The 15,902-nt window shown below is 43.8% G+C and overlaps 2 protein-coding genes across 7 annotated transcripts in view; one reads left to right on the plus strand and one right to left on the minus strand.

The window, feature by feature from the left end:
* The window catches only part of RABGAP1 (RAB GTPase activating protein 1), a 61,541-nt gene extending 52,774 nt beyond the window's left edge, over positions 1-8,767 (plus strand). For all 5 annotated transcript variants that reach the window (XM_030286842.4, XM_030286843.4, XM_072936705.1 and 2 more), the window contains 7 exons: positions 200-292; positions 1,238-1,348; positions 4,010-4,114; positions 4,596-4,679; positions 5,497-5,568; positions 6,047-6,244; positions 7,052-8,767. In XM_030286842.4, the coding sequence (XP_030142702.1) occupies positions 200-292; positions 1,238-1,348; positions 4,010-4,114; positions 4,596-4,679; positions 5,497-5,568; positions 6,047-6,244; positions 7,052-7,174 (786 nt within the window). In that variant the 3' untranslated portion in view covers positions 7,175-8,767. The remainder of the gene's footprint in view (positions 1-199; positions 293-1,237; positions 1,349-4,009; positions 4,115-4,595; positions 4,680-5,496; positions 5,569-6,046; positions 6,245-7,051) is intronic.
* STRBP (spermatid perinuclear RNA binding protein) overlaps positions 665-15,902 on the minus strand; it is a 74,957-nt gene continuing 59,719 nt past the window's right edge. For both annotated transcript variants that reach the window (XM_072936709.1, XM_030286853.4), the window contains one exon: positions 665-2,869. In XM_072936709.1, the coding sequence (XP_072792810.1) occupies positions 2,823-2,869 (47 nt within the window). In that variant the 3' untranslated portion in view covers positions 665-2,822. The remainder of the gene's footprint in view (positions 2,870-15,902) is intronic.

Genomic DNA, 15,902 nt, shown 5'->3' on the forward strand with positions numbered 1-15,902 from the left:
ACAGGAAAAGGCTGCTGTCATTATATTGAGTGCAACTGGTTTTGCCCATACCTGAAGGTTTGGCACTCAGAAATGGGTGAAACCATGAGCTGTGCTTTGTAGGAGGCAGGAGTTGCCTGAAGCTTGTTCCATAACCCTGTATGTGCTGTGTTCTTTTATTGATGTTCTGGGCAGGAACTAACGGGCTGCTTTACTTTAGATTAGCCAGAAGAAGCTGAAGAAATATGAAAAGGAATATCATACCATGAGAGAGCAGCAGGCTCAACAGGAGGATCCTATAGAAAGATTTGAGGTAATGCTTTACTGTCTCCAGTCTGGTTTAACAAACAGGAAGTTAAACCTTTCTTTGAGCTGGTTTTGTTTTCTGACCAATTTGGATGCAACGGGGGAATCATCTCCATGAACGTGAAGGGAAGGTCTCTCTATTGGCAATGCTGATCAGGATGGGGTTGTTGTGAGCCCAGCTGTGCAAGAAAAGGAATAGTATGAATTTTTATTTGGGCCTATAGAACTGGTTCAGTAGAGCCTGTTCAACGTGCTGATTGCACCACGAGCCATGAACAGAAAGGAAATGCCTGACTGATTCTAACTCTGCCTTCTATGGGTATGCTCCCTCTTTTACTCCTCTTCCTAATTTGAAATTATGTATACTGCAGTAAGCATATAATTTTATAAATAGTTTATTTATCAAATAAACATAATACAGGGATAAATTACACATGTCAAGTTATGTAAGCATACACATACCACAATATACACACAGAGACACAGATACAATAAATTAATGTATTTTAATCAGAGAAGTAAACTTCCTTTAGTATCCATCTGTGTGCTGGGAGTTGTAACAGGAGAGAGAAAATTGAATGTTTTTTCCAGGATTCTTCTCTCTTACCTGTTCCTAGCATGCAAATTTAATTTTGAACCAAGAAAGGCAGTACTTGTAGGAAACTCTTGGCAAGGTATCAATGGCACAATGAAACCCCTGCTATTGCAGGATTCAAAAACATTTCTGTAGCTCAACAAGTAATGACTGAGCATATTTATACCTGGTGTCTTCTCAAGGCTAACCCTGTATTTATTTTACATTTACCCGATGGCTGTAGTTTTGTCCTGGGGAATTTCATGCAGGTAGAGTTGTCTTTGCAGACTGGAAGTGCAGGCACAGGGTGTGAGCCCTGTGTGTGTCAGACGCTCGTGGGCAGCCCCTGTCCCTGACAGCCCCTTCGTGTCCCCACAGCGCGAGAACCGGCGCCTGCAGGAGGCCAACATGAGACTGGAGCAGGAGAACGATGACCTCGCCCACGAGCTGGTCACCAGCAAGATTGCACTGAGGAAGGACTTGGACAATGTAAGTCATGTCCTCAGGCTCTTTAGAGCAGACAAGGGCTACCTCCTTGTTCCTTCCCTCACTGGAGAGGAGAGACATGGAGTACTTCTTTTGTGTGGGACATGGTTCCTTCCTCCACATCCCTATTGCACCCTGGACAATGTATAGGCCTGTGATGGAGGTCCATGGGAAACAGGAGTGCTGGCTGAAATACTCATTCCTCTGAAAAGCATTCAGAGTGACTGGAGGGAAAGCAGAGCCTGTACTTGAGTAGTTGCTTTCTTTTCTCTAAGGAAGACTAGCAGCAGCTATGTCAAGTCTTGAGCCATCACAGAGATCGTAACATGGATGCTAGCTTGTGTTTTCCTGGGATTTTTATGAATACAATTTCATAGCAGACAGGCTTTGCAAATACCTGATAAACTTGAAAGTCTGAGTCTGTCTGGCTCGGCATGGATCAGGTTCTCAGGTACCTCAGGCAACTCTGAAAGTGATGTTGTGGTTTCCATTTGGCTTGTTGGAATCTGCCCGTGTGAGCTCCTCATCCTGGGCTGTTTCCAGATCAGTAGAGTTCTCAGGAGGAAGCTTCAGGTTTGCTTTGCGTTACAGAAGTTTTTTTTCAGCTTGCTGTCCCACTCCCTTCTTTACATATTTAAATGTGGGAGATTTTATGAGGATATGCTTTTTCTTTTTTTCCGGGACATGCAGAGACAGAAAGGTACTGGCATTTCTAGCACAGGGGAGGCTACACTTCATTTAGTCTGCCTGCTTGGGGAGGTGAGGGGTAGAGTTCAAGTGCTCATGTTTTGCCATTCTTGTTCTGTACCAAGATAAGTGCATTTCTGAAATCTCAAAGGAAAAAGACTTCTGAAAGTTGCACAGTGCAGGAGCTGACAGGCTTTCAAATGTTTCATTGGATCTGCCTCAGACAATTTAAGGTTTCCCATGGTCTCCTGGAAACTTGCTGTTGGAACACTATTCATAGTAAATGTTGATGCAACTGGGTGAATGTTGCTTTAATGAGGTTTGGTTCAGGACTTTTGGATTTATTACATCTCCTGTTCTTAGGTGTTAAAATGGGGATTGTAGAAAAATGTTCTAGAAGCAGGTTTTCCCTACACATTGGTATGTTCATTTCCTCTTACCTGGGCTTTTTTCCTTCATTAGTGAAGCTTCCAGAAACTTCACACTGGTGATAGCCCAGCAGTGGCACTCAGGAGGTGGACTCCAGCAAAAATTGTCCTGAAGAAGCTTTTTCTAAGAGTTGTTAACTGTTGTTTGTGGCTGCTTGAGCGTGTATGAGACATGGTTATGTTTTTACACTTTTTTTTAAATGGAGAGCTGGGAGAGAAACAAAATTAGGCAAAATTGATATGCTTAATTTATGTATAATAGTCTTGCATTCAAAGATGGCAAATTATGTTGGCAGTATTTGGGTTATCCCCTGGGAAGAGATAGGTAGGCTTGATCCTACTTCAGGACATGATTAATTCTTCTAATTGGATCCTGAAGTGATAAGTTTCATTCTGCCAGCCTGAGGTCCTGAAAGGAAAGTACCAAAGGACATTGTTTAACACACCTTTTCTGATACCTGCATGGCATGTCTGAAATCTGCAACCTAAAAGATCAAAACAAAGCATTTGGAAATACAAGGATTTCCTTAATATCCTTTCACTAGACCAGAAAATAGGCCTCGTTTTTCTACTGTTGTTGGGCTCTACATCCCAGTGTTCTTTAACTTTAAAACAGCTTAAACCCCATCTGTAATGAAAAGATGTTCTCTTTGCCTTTGCTGTCTGTTTTAAAGGATCAGCAGGACTTTAAGGGACTAAAATTCACTTTTTGATTTTCTTCCTTTGAAGGGAATTGGTACAGCTACTTTCTGAAGATTTTATATGTCATTTGAGTTATTGATCTATTTTTATGTAGAATCCATATACCTATTGGAAAGTGCTGTGTTATGTGTATAAGACAGGAAAAGATGTCTTAACTTTGCAGAGTTTTAGTGGTTTATAAAGAGCTTGACATTTTTCAACAATATATTTTTATACTTTAAAAACTGCAGTAAAAAAGGGTTGTTGGTTTCTGGTGGGACATTTCTTTCCCTTAAGGAGGAAGGAGAGAGGGGCCTGACTTATGTTTGCTTTGGTAGCTCAGTTTTTTCATGATATTACCTCATTGGGAGGTGTCGTAGAGTTATGGGGGCTTTTAAATGTTCTAGAGGCATTTCTCATTAATTCTGTTTTCCTTGCAAGGTTGAATGTTTGCAAATTAAGCTTAGGTCTGAGCTGGTTATAGTCTTTTATTGATCTTGCACATTGTGAGCTCTTCTGTGCCTTTGGTTGTCTTCAGAATGTATTGGTCAACTTCCAGACTGGACAAAGTGAAACTTATTTCTGGTATTGGATTTCTTTTGGGCAATCCCTACTTCAGTTTTGCTAAAATAGTCACTGAATTCAAGAGGCATTTTGGAGGGCTGGAGTATAGTGGTACATGCCATTCATTTTGATGTGTTACTGCTTTGCTATTGCAGATAGGAAGTTTTAGAAAAATAATTTTCAGAATAAAGTGTTATTGTTTTTAATAGCAATGAACCAAACCTTAATAAGACTGGAATGGCTGCTCTGTCCTGGTGGAAGCACAGCAGGGAAGCCTCTGCTCAGCCTCCACTCTGTGTTTCAGGCAGAGGAGAAGGCAGATGCCCTCAATAAGGAGCTGCTAATGACCAAACAGAAGCTGATTGATGCAGAAGAAGAAAAGAGGCGCCTGGAGGAAGAATCTGCTCAGGTTGGGGCATTTCTGTCATTCTCACTCTTCTGTACAGTACAGAAATGATAAAAATAAAAAGTGACAAGTGTGGGAAGGGCTTAATGTTCTAAGTCATGTTTATCTCTCTTCTGTGGTATAAAGGACGTCAGCAAAGCAGAATTTGGCATTTTCCTGCCAGGTGCTTCATAGGGTGGGGAATTTTTAACTTGAAATCACAGTGTCACAGCCTGTGCCAGATGCTGCACAGAGAGGCAGTGCAGGATTTCAGCTGTCAGCACTTTTTGAATCCTTCCTTTCCTTGGCTAGCCCACTGTTGTGTCAGTGATGGCCACCCAAGCCTGGCTTTACCCTGCCTGCATGGAGCTGAGCTGACCTCTGTGTCTCTGGGTAGAGCAGAGCTGTGAGGTTAACGAGAAGGAAGAAATACCACCTCAGTATTTTTCAGTTTGTTTTTTTTTTCACCTATATAAACTCTTTATTTTCTTTCCCCCCCCTACAGCTGAAGGAAATGTGTCGTAGGGAACTAGATAAGGCGGAGTCAGAGATCAAAAAGAACAGCTCTATTATTGGTGACTACAAACAGGTAAGTACAACTTCATGATGACGTGGGTTGCTATCAAAGTACAAGACTTCAGGGTATCTTAGGAGATTTCTGGAAATCGATGTCATCTGTGCCATGCATTAGAGGACATAATTCAGCTGCTCTAAATGGGAAGCCTGTGGCTTTTGCGTTTTCTTTGGCCGAGTTCCTGAAGTGGTCAGTCCTGTTTGCCCCTAGTGTGGCGATCTGTGGATCAACAGTCACCAGAGCCTCAGTTACAGACAAACCTTGTTCCAATGGGCTCTTAGATATCAAAGGTTCACTTGATGCCAAAAAAAGCTTCTCTTTCATCTTTGCTTTGTCAATCAAATACACCTCAGAAATAAAAAAAAAAAAAAAAAAAAGATGTCTTTTTCCTTTCAAGGCTTTGCTTTGGCATTCAAGCTTCTGATCACGAGGTATCAAGGGAGCAAATTCATGTGTCTCTTTAGTAGGCCCATATCAGGTCTCAGGAAATGAATTAGGGTTTTTTTTTACTACTCTGTCTTGCCTGTTCTTTTCTCCCAAAGGCAACAAAAGGGCCATGCTATTCCTAACCTTTTCTGGCTCCTTTAGCAAGGCCAAGCTGTTAATAACTTATGTTGGAACTACACTTTTTCCTGTGGGGATAGAAGAATATGTGGAGAATGGGAAAATGTACAAAGAGATAGCTTAATGCAGCATCCCAATTTTTCTAGCTTTCTAAGGGTCCTTAGACTATCCATGTTAATATTGCAGCAGCATTTATTTCTACTTTAGCATTCATTTGGGAGGGAATTTACATTTATAAATGGTCTGGTAACATAATTTTGCTTGTCAGATTTGTTCCCAGCTGAGTGAGCGACTGGAAAAGCAACAAACGGCAAATAAAGCTGAAATTGAGAAAATACGGGTAAGAGACCAGATAGATCTATGGTCTACAATGTTTCAATCTCGTAGCAAAATCACAGCAGCAAACACACACTTGATTTCATTACTAAAATGGTGGCTGAGAGTCCCCATAGATGAAAGAGAAGATTATAAGTGGGGATCTGGGAGAAAAGATGAGCGCTCTCATGCCGTAGTGGTTACATGCTAATGTTGATGCTGGGGGTTTTTTTTGAGGGGTCTTTTTTTCTGGAAGGGATTCTCTGACTGGCTTTTACCTTGAAGTAACAGTGGGAGGGACAGAGTCCATTATTGTGGCAAACAACGCAGCAGTATTTCCAAAGCCATGAGTCTGGGGCTGGCAGGAGCCCCTGCTCGGCTGTGCCTCCACTGAAGTTGCCATTAGTGGTTCCTCTGGTGCTGAGTCGCTCTCCCAGAGCAGAGGCAGGAACAGGCTTTGACCACATCCCAGCATGTCACTGACAGCCAGGTGTTTACTTCAGCAAAAGGTGGATGACTGCGAGCACTGCCGCGAGTTCTTCAATAAGGAAGGCCGTGTGAAGGTTGCCAGCACTGCCAAGGATGGTTCAGACGAGGATACGGATGAGGAGAAGGAAACACTGAAGAACCAGCTGAGGGAAATGGAGCTTGAGCTGGCCCAGACCAAGCTGCAGCTTGTGGAGGCGGAATGTAAAATACAGGTAATGCTCTGGAAGTTTGTTTTGTAGTCTGTACAGCGTGTCTGCATTCCTAGAAAAATGTGCGTGTGAGTTGTAGAGGGATTGGAACAGATCCTGTTGGTTGAAACCATAACCTGCTATTTCCTGCATGGGTTATTTAACCAAACACTGCGTCTGAAACTTGCTGTGTGCAGACGATATAATTGAAATTGCATGAACTGTATTTAGCATCCACTACAGCTTCCAGACATCTGCCTGTCTGCAGTGCAGTGCTGGCTGCCTGATCTCCTGCAACTGCTTGGAAGGAGCCCAAGCTCTGACAGAATACTGAATCATGCATGTCTTTATCTCACAATCAGTGCTAAATGAAGAAGTAACATTGACAAATGTTAGACATGTTTCTTAAAACATGATTGCAAAGTACTCCAGGTACCTGATGTATTTCTGTAAAATATGACAATATTGTACTTTTAGTCTAAAACTGATGTGTCAGTGCGGCTTGTTCACAGAAAGGTAAAAATTAGTTTGTAGAAAGTCCACTTCCTGTGGGAATAGCTCCTCCTCAGATGGAAGACAGTTAAAGAATTTGAATGTACTAAAGAAAGCAGAATGTTTCATAAGGGCAATGACACAAGCTTGTTTCACTTTTCAAGGCTTTTTTTTTTTCTCTTTGTCAGCTTATTGTGCTGCTTTTAATTTATGTAAGACTTGTTTCACTTCTGAAGTGGTCAAGAGTTTGTAGATGTTCTAGAGCCTTCTGTGTTTAACTCCTATAACCCTGTGCTGTGAATATGTAACAAATTAAGGAAATTACTCTTCCGTTTGCAGGATTTGGAGCACCATTTGGGTCTGGCTCTGAATGAAGTACAAGCTGCAAAGAAAACGTGGTTCAACAGAACAATAAGCTCTATAAAAACAGTGACTGGAGTCCAAGGAAAAGAGACTTGTTGAAAAGCAGTTCTGTCAAACACACCTTCTTAACACACCTTTTGTTGCCTTCCTTGGCCAGATGTTTAATTCTGTGACATGAGAGGACCAGAATGTAAATATAATAGAAACACAGCATGTCAGGATTTCAATAGGTCAGTGATAAAGAGGATGGAAACACAAGAGAGGTTTTATTGCTAGACATGGGATGTTCATACTACTGATATTTAACAGGTGATGTAGCTAGATTGAAGCTCTTCCGAGAAACACTCCATTCTGCGTCTGGCTGGAGGCTTTTCACAGACTAGGTACGAGAACTTACCAAACCCTAATTGTTAAGTTTACATATGATAGGTTTTTTTACAGTTATAACCTTTTTTAATATTTTATTTGAAAGGAAAAGTGTCACTAACAAAGTTAAAAAACAAAAAAAAGGAAAAAAAAAGGAAAAAATGCAACAAAAAAAGTACAAGTTTATCAAGAACTACATCAGTGCCAGAAAGCAGTCCCCAGAGGTAGGAAATGGAGAGTAGGAGGTGACATGTTTTGCTTTATGAATGGGGATGATTTCAGCATTCCTGTCGAGCAACCCCACTTTGTTATAGTAGATGCAGCATCCATCTCTCTGTGTTTGGCATTTCTTTCTGTTACTAATCAATTCTATGCAACTCTGGGCTTTTTTGGCATGGGCTGCCAAACCAATTCGCCACTGGAGGCTGGGAGACTTGTCCAAGTGCTAGACAAGAATAATCGGAACTGTGGGCAAATTTCCGTTTCACTTGTGTCATATTGTTTGATCCACATATCAACAGCGTTCAAATCCCCAGCACCAGGACTGCTGATAATATGAATTATGTGGATGGTCTGACATTCAATGGAGTCTGTCTGGGTTTTGTCAGGTTTCTGTTTTGTTTTTGTTTGTTTGTTTTTACCCGGCTGTAGCAGGCCTTCTGTGGAGCTCTGACAGAGCTCCCAGGTTTTAGTTTTGCACATAGGTATGAATGGGACAAAGAAACAATAAACTGAGCTATATATGAGGCAAAAATCACAGCGTGAGTGTAGCTGCGAGCATCTCTAGCTGTCCAACTTGCGTCCCTGGTAGCGTTCTGAGGTGGTGTAGGTCATTTTTCACGCTCGATGCAGTTGCACTGGTAGGTGCTAAACATGCTTGGAGTTCTCATTCCTTGGATTGTATTGAGTTCTCACCAGAAAGCTGTAGAATGGAGTTTTGCACCTTGTAATTTTTTTAATTTATAATGGTTTGTGTTATGCTGAAGTATCTATTGCATCAGTGGATAAATTTTGTGTGCAGTGTGAGTATAAGCTGGTATCAATATGAGGCACTGGTTTGTATATAAAGATATTTGGTTTATTTTGTATTTCTAACTTTTTCTTGTTTAATGTACTAATGCTAGCTAATGTACTCTGTAACTACAGGATAGAACATGCTATGTCCAAGCTTTTTTCCTTAACTGCATACATTATCTCTATTGTTTAATACCAAAAAAACGAAAAAATACTGTAACTCCATCAATATTAGATGCGTGGACATTGTGGTAGCATAGTTGCAGTGTGTATACTTTATGAATTGAAATATAAACTAGTAAAATTGTATAACTATTTTGTTGTTTCATTTCATTTGAACAGAAAATAATTAAATATTTTGCAATATAAAGCTAATTCTCTTCTTAAAGTAGAAGCAGTAGCATCTGCAGTCTTCTCCAAGAGTGAAACCACAGTCATGCTGCAAAGGGCTTTGCTAAAAAAGACTGCATGTTCTGGGTGCTGCCAACACTGGTTTTATATAATAAAATCTAGGGTTTGCTTTGAAAAAAGAAACTGCAAAAGTGACCTTGTGCAGCTTGAAACTTGTGACTCAGTATTTCTCAAACATGTCCAATTTAGAACATTTTTTTTCCCATGGTCCTCCAAATTCTGCTGGAATTTGCAAAATAAATGTAGGCTATCTCTGCTTATCACCATCAGGAACAAATTCTGTGGGGTCAAGTGTGGTTCATGTCATCTTCAGCAGGGTTTTGTAGCTGTGGCTGAGCCTGCACGACTTCAGGGCTGCACTAACTGGGTCATGGGGCAGCTCTGCTCCCCAGCCCTGTGTTCTGCAGAGACAACCAGGACAAGAAATGGATTCTTGTCACCAAAACCACCAGAAGTGGCTCGGGAAGCAGCCCTGCTCTAGGAGGCTGCTGTGATGTCACTTTCCCAGCCATATCTTGCTTTAAGAGAATGGCATCATGTGGTTATGTGTGGTCTCTGCTGCTTTGTCTTCCCACAGGTGCATCCCTTGGTAAGGTCAGCTCTGCAGTTTCTCGATAATTGCAACCTTTAGAGAAAGTTTAAAGGTAAGCCGGGGACAGGAGGAAGCAACCCAAGAACCCTTCATCCACTTGTCTTCCTCAAAGGCACTGGGAAATTGTGTAATTTTCCTCCAAAAATGATGTACTTAAAGGAAGAGAAAAAGCTGCTTTATTGTTCAGATGTCTTCCACTCTCTAAATAAACATTACCTTCAAATTGCATGCAGCATATACTCCTCTTTTAATATGGATGTAGAACATGCATAATTGTTTCACAGCATTTCATCCAAACCACTTTATAGTCAGTTTCCAGTCATGGATTACTTCAGATGCCTACCTGAAGATTTTTGGTGCTTGGAAATAAATATTACCAATGTATTTCACATCCAACTCCATCTAAAATATCCACAGGTAACTAAGAAAAATGGACCTAGTGCTGATGTGTGCATCTTTGGAAGCATAATTACATGTGAAAGACAAGGAAGCAGGTCAGTTTTAAGATAAGGAAATTTAATTTGCAGATGTTCAAAACTATGAATAAGGAAGGTAGAAAACTACATAGAGTCAGAGCTGCTGTAAGCACAAATATTTTACAGCTCTGTAAGAGAGAAGAAATGAGTGTGTTTGGTAGCATTTGGGGCATTAATGGGATGGTTATTTTCTTGTAGTCAATCACCTTTCTGTTCACATGTGCCTCAGCTGGGTTTGAGTACTGAACTCCAGCTCAGTGCCAGTCTGCTGAGGCTGGGATTAATCTCCTGTGCCCCAGGCTTCAGCTTCCAAATGCTTTGCGTGTTTGTGCTGTATCATCAAGTTCCAATGGTCTCAGTGCGGGGGCTCGAGTGTCACAATCTCATTTGTGTTACAGAACTTCTTGGCAGCTCAGGGTCTGCATCTGGAAGTGGATACTCAGGATCTATCGTAAAGTTTTACCTTTAAGCATTGCTGGTAAGCCCTCTTGAAATTTATATAACTATCTCCCTGACTTTTTTTAGCTGCCCTTCTTATCTGTGGCAGTGATATAAAGTTCCTGTTATCTAGAGGAGGATTTCACTCCATCTGTTCAACAGCTTGGCTCACATTCATCCAGCCTAACTTTAGACACTTTGGAGGTGCCTAACATAAGAGTTTAATCCAGGGAGGTTTTCCAGCCCTCGGCGGGTGTGGGGGCAGCGCTGCAGGCGGGCGGCTCACCCAGCCTCGTGCCTGGAGCCCTGATGGATCAGGGGAGCCCCGGTGAGCCCACAAACTGAACTGAGGGTCCTTCCTAAATTAAAAAAAAATATATATATACTGGAAATGAGCCATCAGTGGACACTCACGGGGTTGCTTTCTGTTTTAATTTTTCCTCCTTTTCCCATCATTTTATTGTGCAGTAATTTTCCTACTGTATTGCCAAAGACCATCAAGGTCTCTTCACCCAGAGATCTTGCCAGAATTTACCACTGCACATCCTAATGTGTTTGAGCAACACATGCTTGGTTTTGCTGCATTTTCTGCATACTAACAAGGATGACAGTGTAATCCGGGACTCAGGGCTTTTTTTCAGGATAATCTGGCCACAGACATAGTAGGAAACTCGGGCTGTGAGGTGAGAAGGAGGGCTGTGCACAGGACCCATGTTCATTGAGTTTAACATTGAAGTCAAGTGTTTCCTCATGGTGGTGTAAGTTCCTGCTGAATGGGGGATGAGTGGAACCGAGCTAACTGAAGCAGAACCGGGCTGTTTGAGGTGGATTTAGCCGAGGAGGGGCTCGAAGACCACCCCACACCCTCGGGCTCCTCAAGCCCCGCCGGGCGCCTCCTCAGAGCCCTCACGGTTTCCCGCGCTTTTTGGGGGGGCGGTGCCCTCGGGGCCCGCGCGGAGCTCTGATAGGCTGGCGGTTGATTGGCAGCAGGAGCAGCCATTGGGCGTGAAGGCGCCAGCGGCGCCATTTTGTTCGTCGTGAGGGCCGGGGTAGCCGAGGCGCGGTGCCGGGGGAGCCGAGGCGCGGTGCCGGGGGAGCCGAGGCGCGGTGCCGGGGAAGGAGCCGTGGAGCGGGGCTCGAGCCGGGCTGTCCGGTGGGAAGAAGGTGCGGCCACACCGCCGAGCTGCTGGACTGGAGGGGAGCAGCGGCCTTCGGGCGGGGCGGTGCTTCCTGAGGGAGGGAACCACGCAGATCCTCCCAGAGCTCTTTCAGTGTCTGTGGGTGTTGGAAGAGCGCCAGGGCAGCGGAGGACAGCAGATATTTAGATCCAAACAATAACCTCTGGAGAAGAGTGATACTTTGGGGAAAACCTGTACAGAACTCGCAGTGCATTAATGGCCCTTCTGGAGAAGGTGTAAAATGTTCGCCTTAATTTGCACGGGGTTTAAATGGCCTCATGCGTTGTTTCCCCCTTGCAGACCCTCAGGCTGAGGCAGGCACTGAGCTCTTCCCAGGCAGCAGCAGCAGCCGCCGGTCAGCGGGAGGTGGGTGATGTTCACAGCAGCCTGTCACAGGCAGGTCTGAGCTGAGGCCTCGAGTTGGAAACCTTTGAAATAGGCTGTGAGAACTAATAAAGTGGAGCTGTTTGATCTCTAATGTGATGAGTGGCTGCCGTGGGCTGTTCTCCCCGTGGAGAATCTGCATGAGAAGCCAGTCACACCACTGACTGTTGGTTAAGTAATTCATGGGTTCCTCCTACAAACCTGATGAGAAAGTTGTATTATGTCCTTGTACAAAAATGATCTGCTAGGAGGAAGTGCAGTAAAATTGAAGTGTCTTGGAAGTAAATCTATGGGATGTGTTTCTAATGCACCTTGAACTTACAGGTAAATCATTCTGATCCTCTGTTTATTAATAATAGTTGAAATAGATGTAGCAAACTATATAGCAAAAGTTTATCACATAAGTTTTTCAGAATACAAAAAACATCAAATGTTTGTGGTTAAAACATTAGGGTAAAAGTATTTTTTAATCAGCTTTAGTGGCTTGAGTTACAGCTGAAGGTGACATGAGTTGGTCTCTTGATATCTCACCTTACGATGTGCGACTTAACATGGAGGGGGAGCAGGAGTCTGAGTGCAGGTTGTTTTATGGCAGTGAGCAGGCTGGTTCAGTTATGGAGTTGCAGAGGTCCATCTTAATCAACAGCTTGTGTGGCAGAAGTGACGATTTTTAGGAAAGCGCTGCAGTGTTTAAGAGGGAATTGCAGCCACACTGGGCTCTGAGGCTCCAGAAGGTGCAGAAGAGATGAGACTTGCAGGCTGCCAGCTCTGAGCAGAAGCCCTCCTCGTGCTGAGCACAGTTAGAGTGTGCCATGAAAACATCCAAGCTGTGTGTTTAAACTCCCTGCTGTGAGCGTCTGTTCATGCACGGAGCTGGCAGTGTGAGGGGGAAAGGGGGCCTTGGAGCCACATTCGTAAATGTCATTTGGGAGGGGACACTGGAATGACTCCTGATGCAGTTTTCTGTTGTGGCTGGTCAGTTTATGCCACACAGGGAAAAGAAAACTGCTGTGCGGATTTTATTCAATTGCTGTGCCTGAGAAAGGCTAGTAAAGGACACGCTGAGATGGCAGTGCTGTGTCACTGTCAGCTGTCATGGTGTAAGCAAAAGGGGTTTATCAGTTCTTTAAAGAACACCACAGCAAACTACTGTGGTTTTGGCACAAGTCTTGTCTGCCTGGAAAACAGGGGAGTGATCTAATGCCTTCTGTGTCCTGGAGGCTTGGCTAGCTTTGAGAAGTGGTTTGATGGTAATTAATACTGGTGCACCAGAGAGAATGGGTGGGGAAGGGAAGAGGAGGAGGATGAAGGCTGCCTGCTTGCAGAGCAATGTATATCTGAGCTTGCCACCTACTCAGGGCATGGCAGAACTGCTGCATATTACCACAGGGAACAAGATCTGGGAAGGGAAGGGAAGGGAAGGGAAGGGAAGGGAAGGGAAGGGAAGGGAAGGGAAGGGAAGGGAAGGGAAGGGAAGGGAAGGGAAGGGAAGGGAAGGGAAGGGAAGGGAAGGGAAGGGAAGGGAAGGGAAGGGAAGGGAAGGGAAGGGAAGGGAAGGGAAGGGAAGGGAAGGGAAGGGAAGGGGCGTTTTGCACGAGGATGGTCGTGCATCTCCTTGAGGTGGTTTATGTGTGGAACCAAGCAAACCCAAAGCCAGAGGGGCTGTGGGAGCCTGTGCCAGATTGCTGTGAATTGTAGATGACATGGCTGCTGCTTGTGGACATGAACAGCAAACTAGAGCTCCTGGGTGCCCCCAGGTTCAGGATTACAGGAGTAGCCTGAACTCTGAATGTCTTTAGAAGTTGCTGCACATTCCCATGGTTAGCACAAAAAAAGTCCCTTTGAATGAATCAGAACCAGCAGAGCGCCAAGCCTGCCTTTACTGCAGGCAGGAAATCCCACCTTTGGTGTGTGCCAGCACCTAAGCAAAGGGGAAGATGGAAGTGTTATTTATGCAGGGTATGTGACCCTTTTTTGGGATCTAAAGGCCTTTTTAGGATTTTGCCTCATGTTCATGCCTGGAGCAAGAAAGAGCCTTTTGTTGTAACTTTAACAAGAGTACACACAGGCTTTTTACAGCATTGCAAATAAATGTGCTGGAATGTGTAGCCCAGTGTGAAGATGAATTCAGGGCCCTGAAAGCAGTGGCAGCTCCAGTTTCTTTCAGTTGACTCCACCAAGGATTGGGGTCACAAAAGAGAAGGATAATTTACAGCTTAGCAAATGGGAAAAACTCTTTCTAGCTGACTTGCTGGAATTCAACCCTGCAGCAAACCACCAAAGTCAGCATTATGTCGTGAGCAAGTAAGTGAGGTGACACTTCTTGCAGAAAGAGGGGTGCTCTTTTGGGCAGGTTTATAGATGTAGCAGTTCTTTGCACATGGAAGTTACAGGCTGGCTTGTTAGTTACTTAACATCACACTTGGGCATCAGTCAATCAGTATTTTTTTCCTGCTTCCTCTGTAATCAAATACACTTTTCCAAGGTGATGCTGCTTGCAGCAAGGTAAATGGGACATCTTGCTTGTTAAGCAGATGGTTCCTTCTGCATGGATCCCTTCGGTGCTGTGCCAGCAGGGATAGGGCAGTCAAGCAGTGTTGGGGAGGGCCTGAGATGAAGGAGCTTTCTGCTGCAGATTTCACTGTGTGCATTCAGCTGCAGATTAATAGTGAGAGGCACTGCAGGTTGGAGGAAAAGTAGGTGGACTTGTTATTTCTTGGTTTGCAGGGGGTGTGGGGAGGGCAGGGGCCACAAATCACAGCTTCCCTGTTCTTCCAAGCAAGATACTCTGTAACTGCCTGGGCAAAGTTAGCTTAGCTAAGGCAGGACTGGAGTAAAACTGAGTAGGAGATGCCAGGCATTTTCTCAGTAAGGAAAGAAGGATGTGCCAACGTCCTTTGCCAGTCTAGGCCCACTGATGTGAGCTTCTCCCATGTCCCACTCCCAAATGTGCCCCTCTCCCATTCCTGCGAGGCCACAGAATGCCTGCCGGCTCCTGGAGTGGGCCCAGCTCGCTTTGAACTGTCGCTGACCAGCAGTTGCCAGGCTGCTGCTGAGCTGACAGCCTTCTCAGCACCTCAGAGATGATAATCCCGAGGCAGCTTTTGGAATGACCTCTTAGTGAGCCAGCTAACATCAGGCATGAGCACACATGGGTGTTATGCTAATACAGTAGGTAAGACTGACTTCAGTTTCAGTTAAGTGTTAATGATGTTTTCTTAAGCAACTCTCTTCAGTTCTTTGTGGATCTTACTTGCTAAATATTTGATACAGCTCTAAATTTTAAGCAATGCATAGTTCATTGTGTTTGGTACAGGTGTCCCTGAGTAGCTCTTTGTGCATTACTGACTTGCTTGCAGTACGCCAGCAGACTGGGCTGGCTGCACATTGGCCTGTTGAGGGCAAAAGTCTCACACCAAGTCCTGGTCCAGTTATCATACATTCTAAGCTCTGGGATTTCATATATCTCATTTCATTAAGAGCAGTCTCAGTTATAGTCAGTCATAACAGTTTCTAATCCCTTCTCAAGTCTGATCTCCTCTGAATTTGATTAATGACCTTTGCACTCAGACTTCAATTTAGCATTTCAAGACCAGAAAAACACTTCTAAGAAAAGTACAGACTATATGTTCACTGACTTCTCTTCTAGAGTACAGCTTCTGGGTTCCAGGCTGGACATATGTGTATATTCCAGTAAATCTTGCCATGAGTTGCAACCTCAAGCAAACAACACCAGCCACACAATTGTCATGCCCACAGTGGCTCCGGACAAGGAAATTGCTTGGATTTGCTTTGGACCTCAGAGGACAAACTGGGACCAAGGAATTTAAGAAACACAGTGAAATCAGAGGGGTGGAGAGAACTTTGAAAGAACCTTACTTGTTCTTTATGTGTATAATTTATCTTTGAAGAAAATAAACATCCAGTTTTTCTAATTAGCTAAATACTGGGAATTGTCCAGATTTCTT

The sequence above is a fragment of the Taeniopygia guttata genome, chromosome 17 (genome assembly GCF_048771995.1).
Source record: "Taeniopygia guttata chromosome 17, bTaeGut7.mat, whole genome shotgun sequence".
Lineage (NCBI taxonomy): Eukaryota > Metazoa > Chordata > Aves > Passeriformes > Estrildidae > Taeniopygia > Taeniopygia guttata.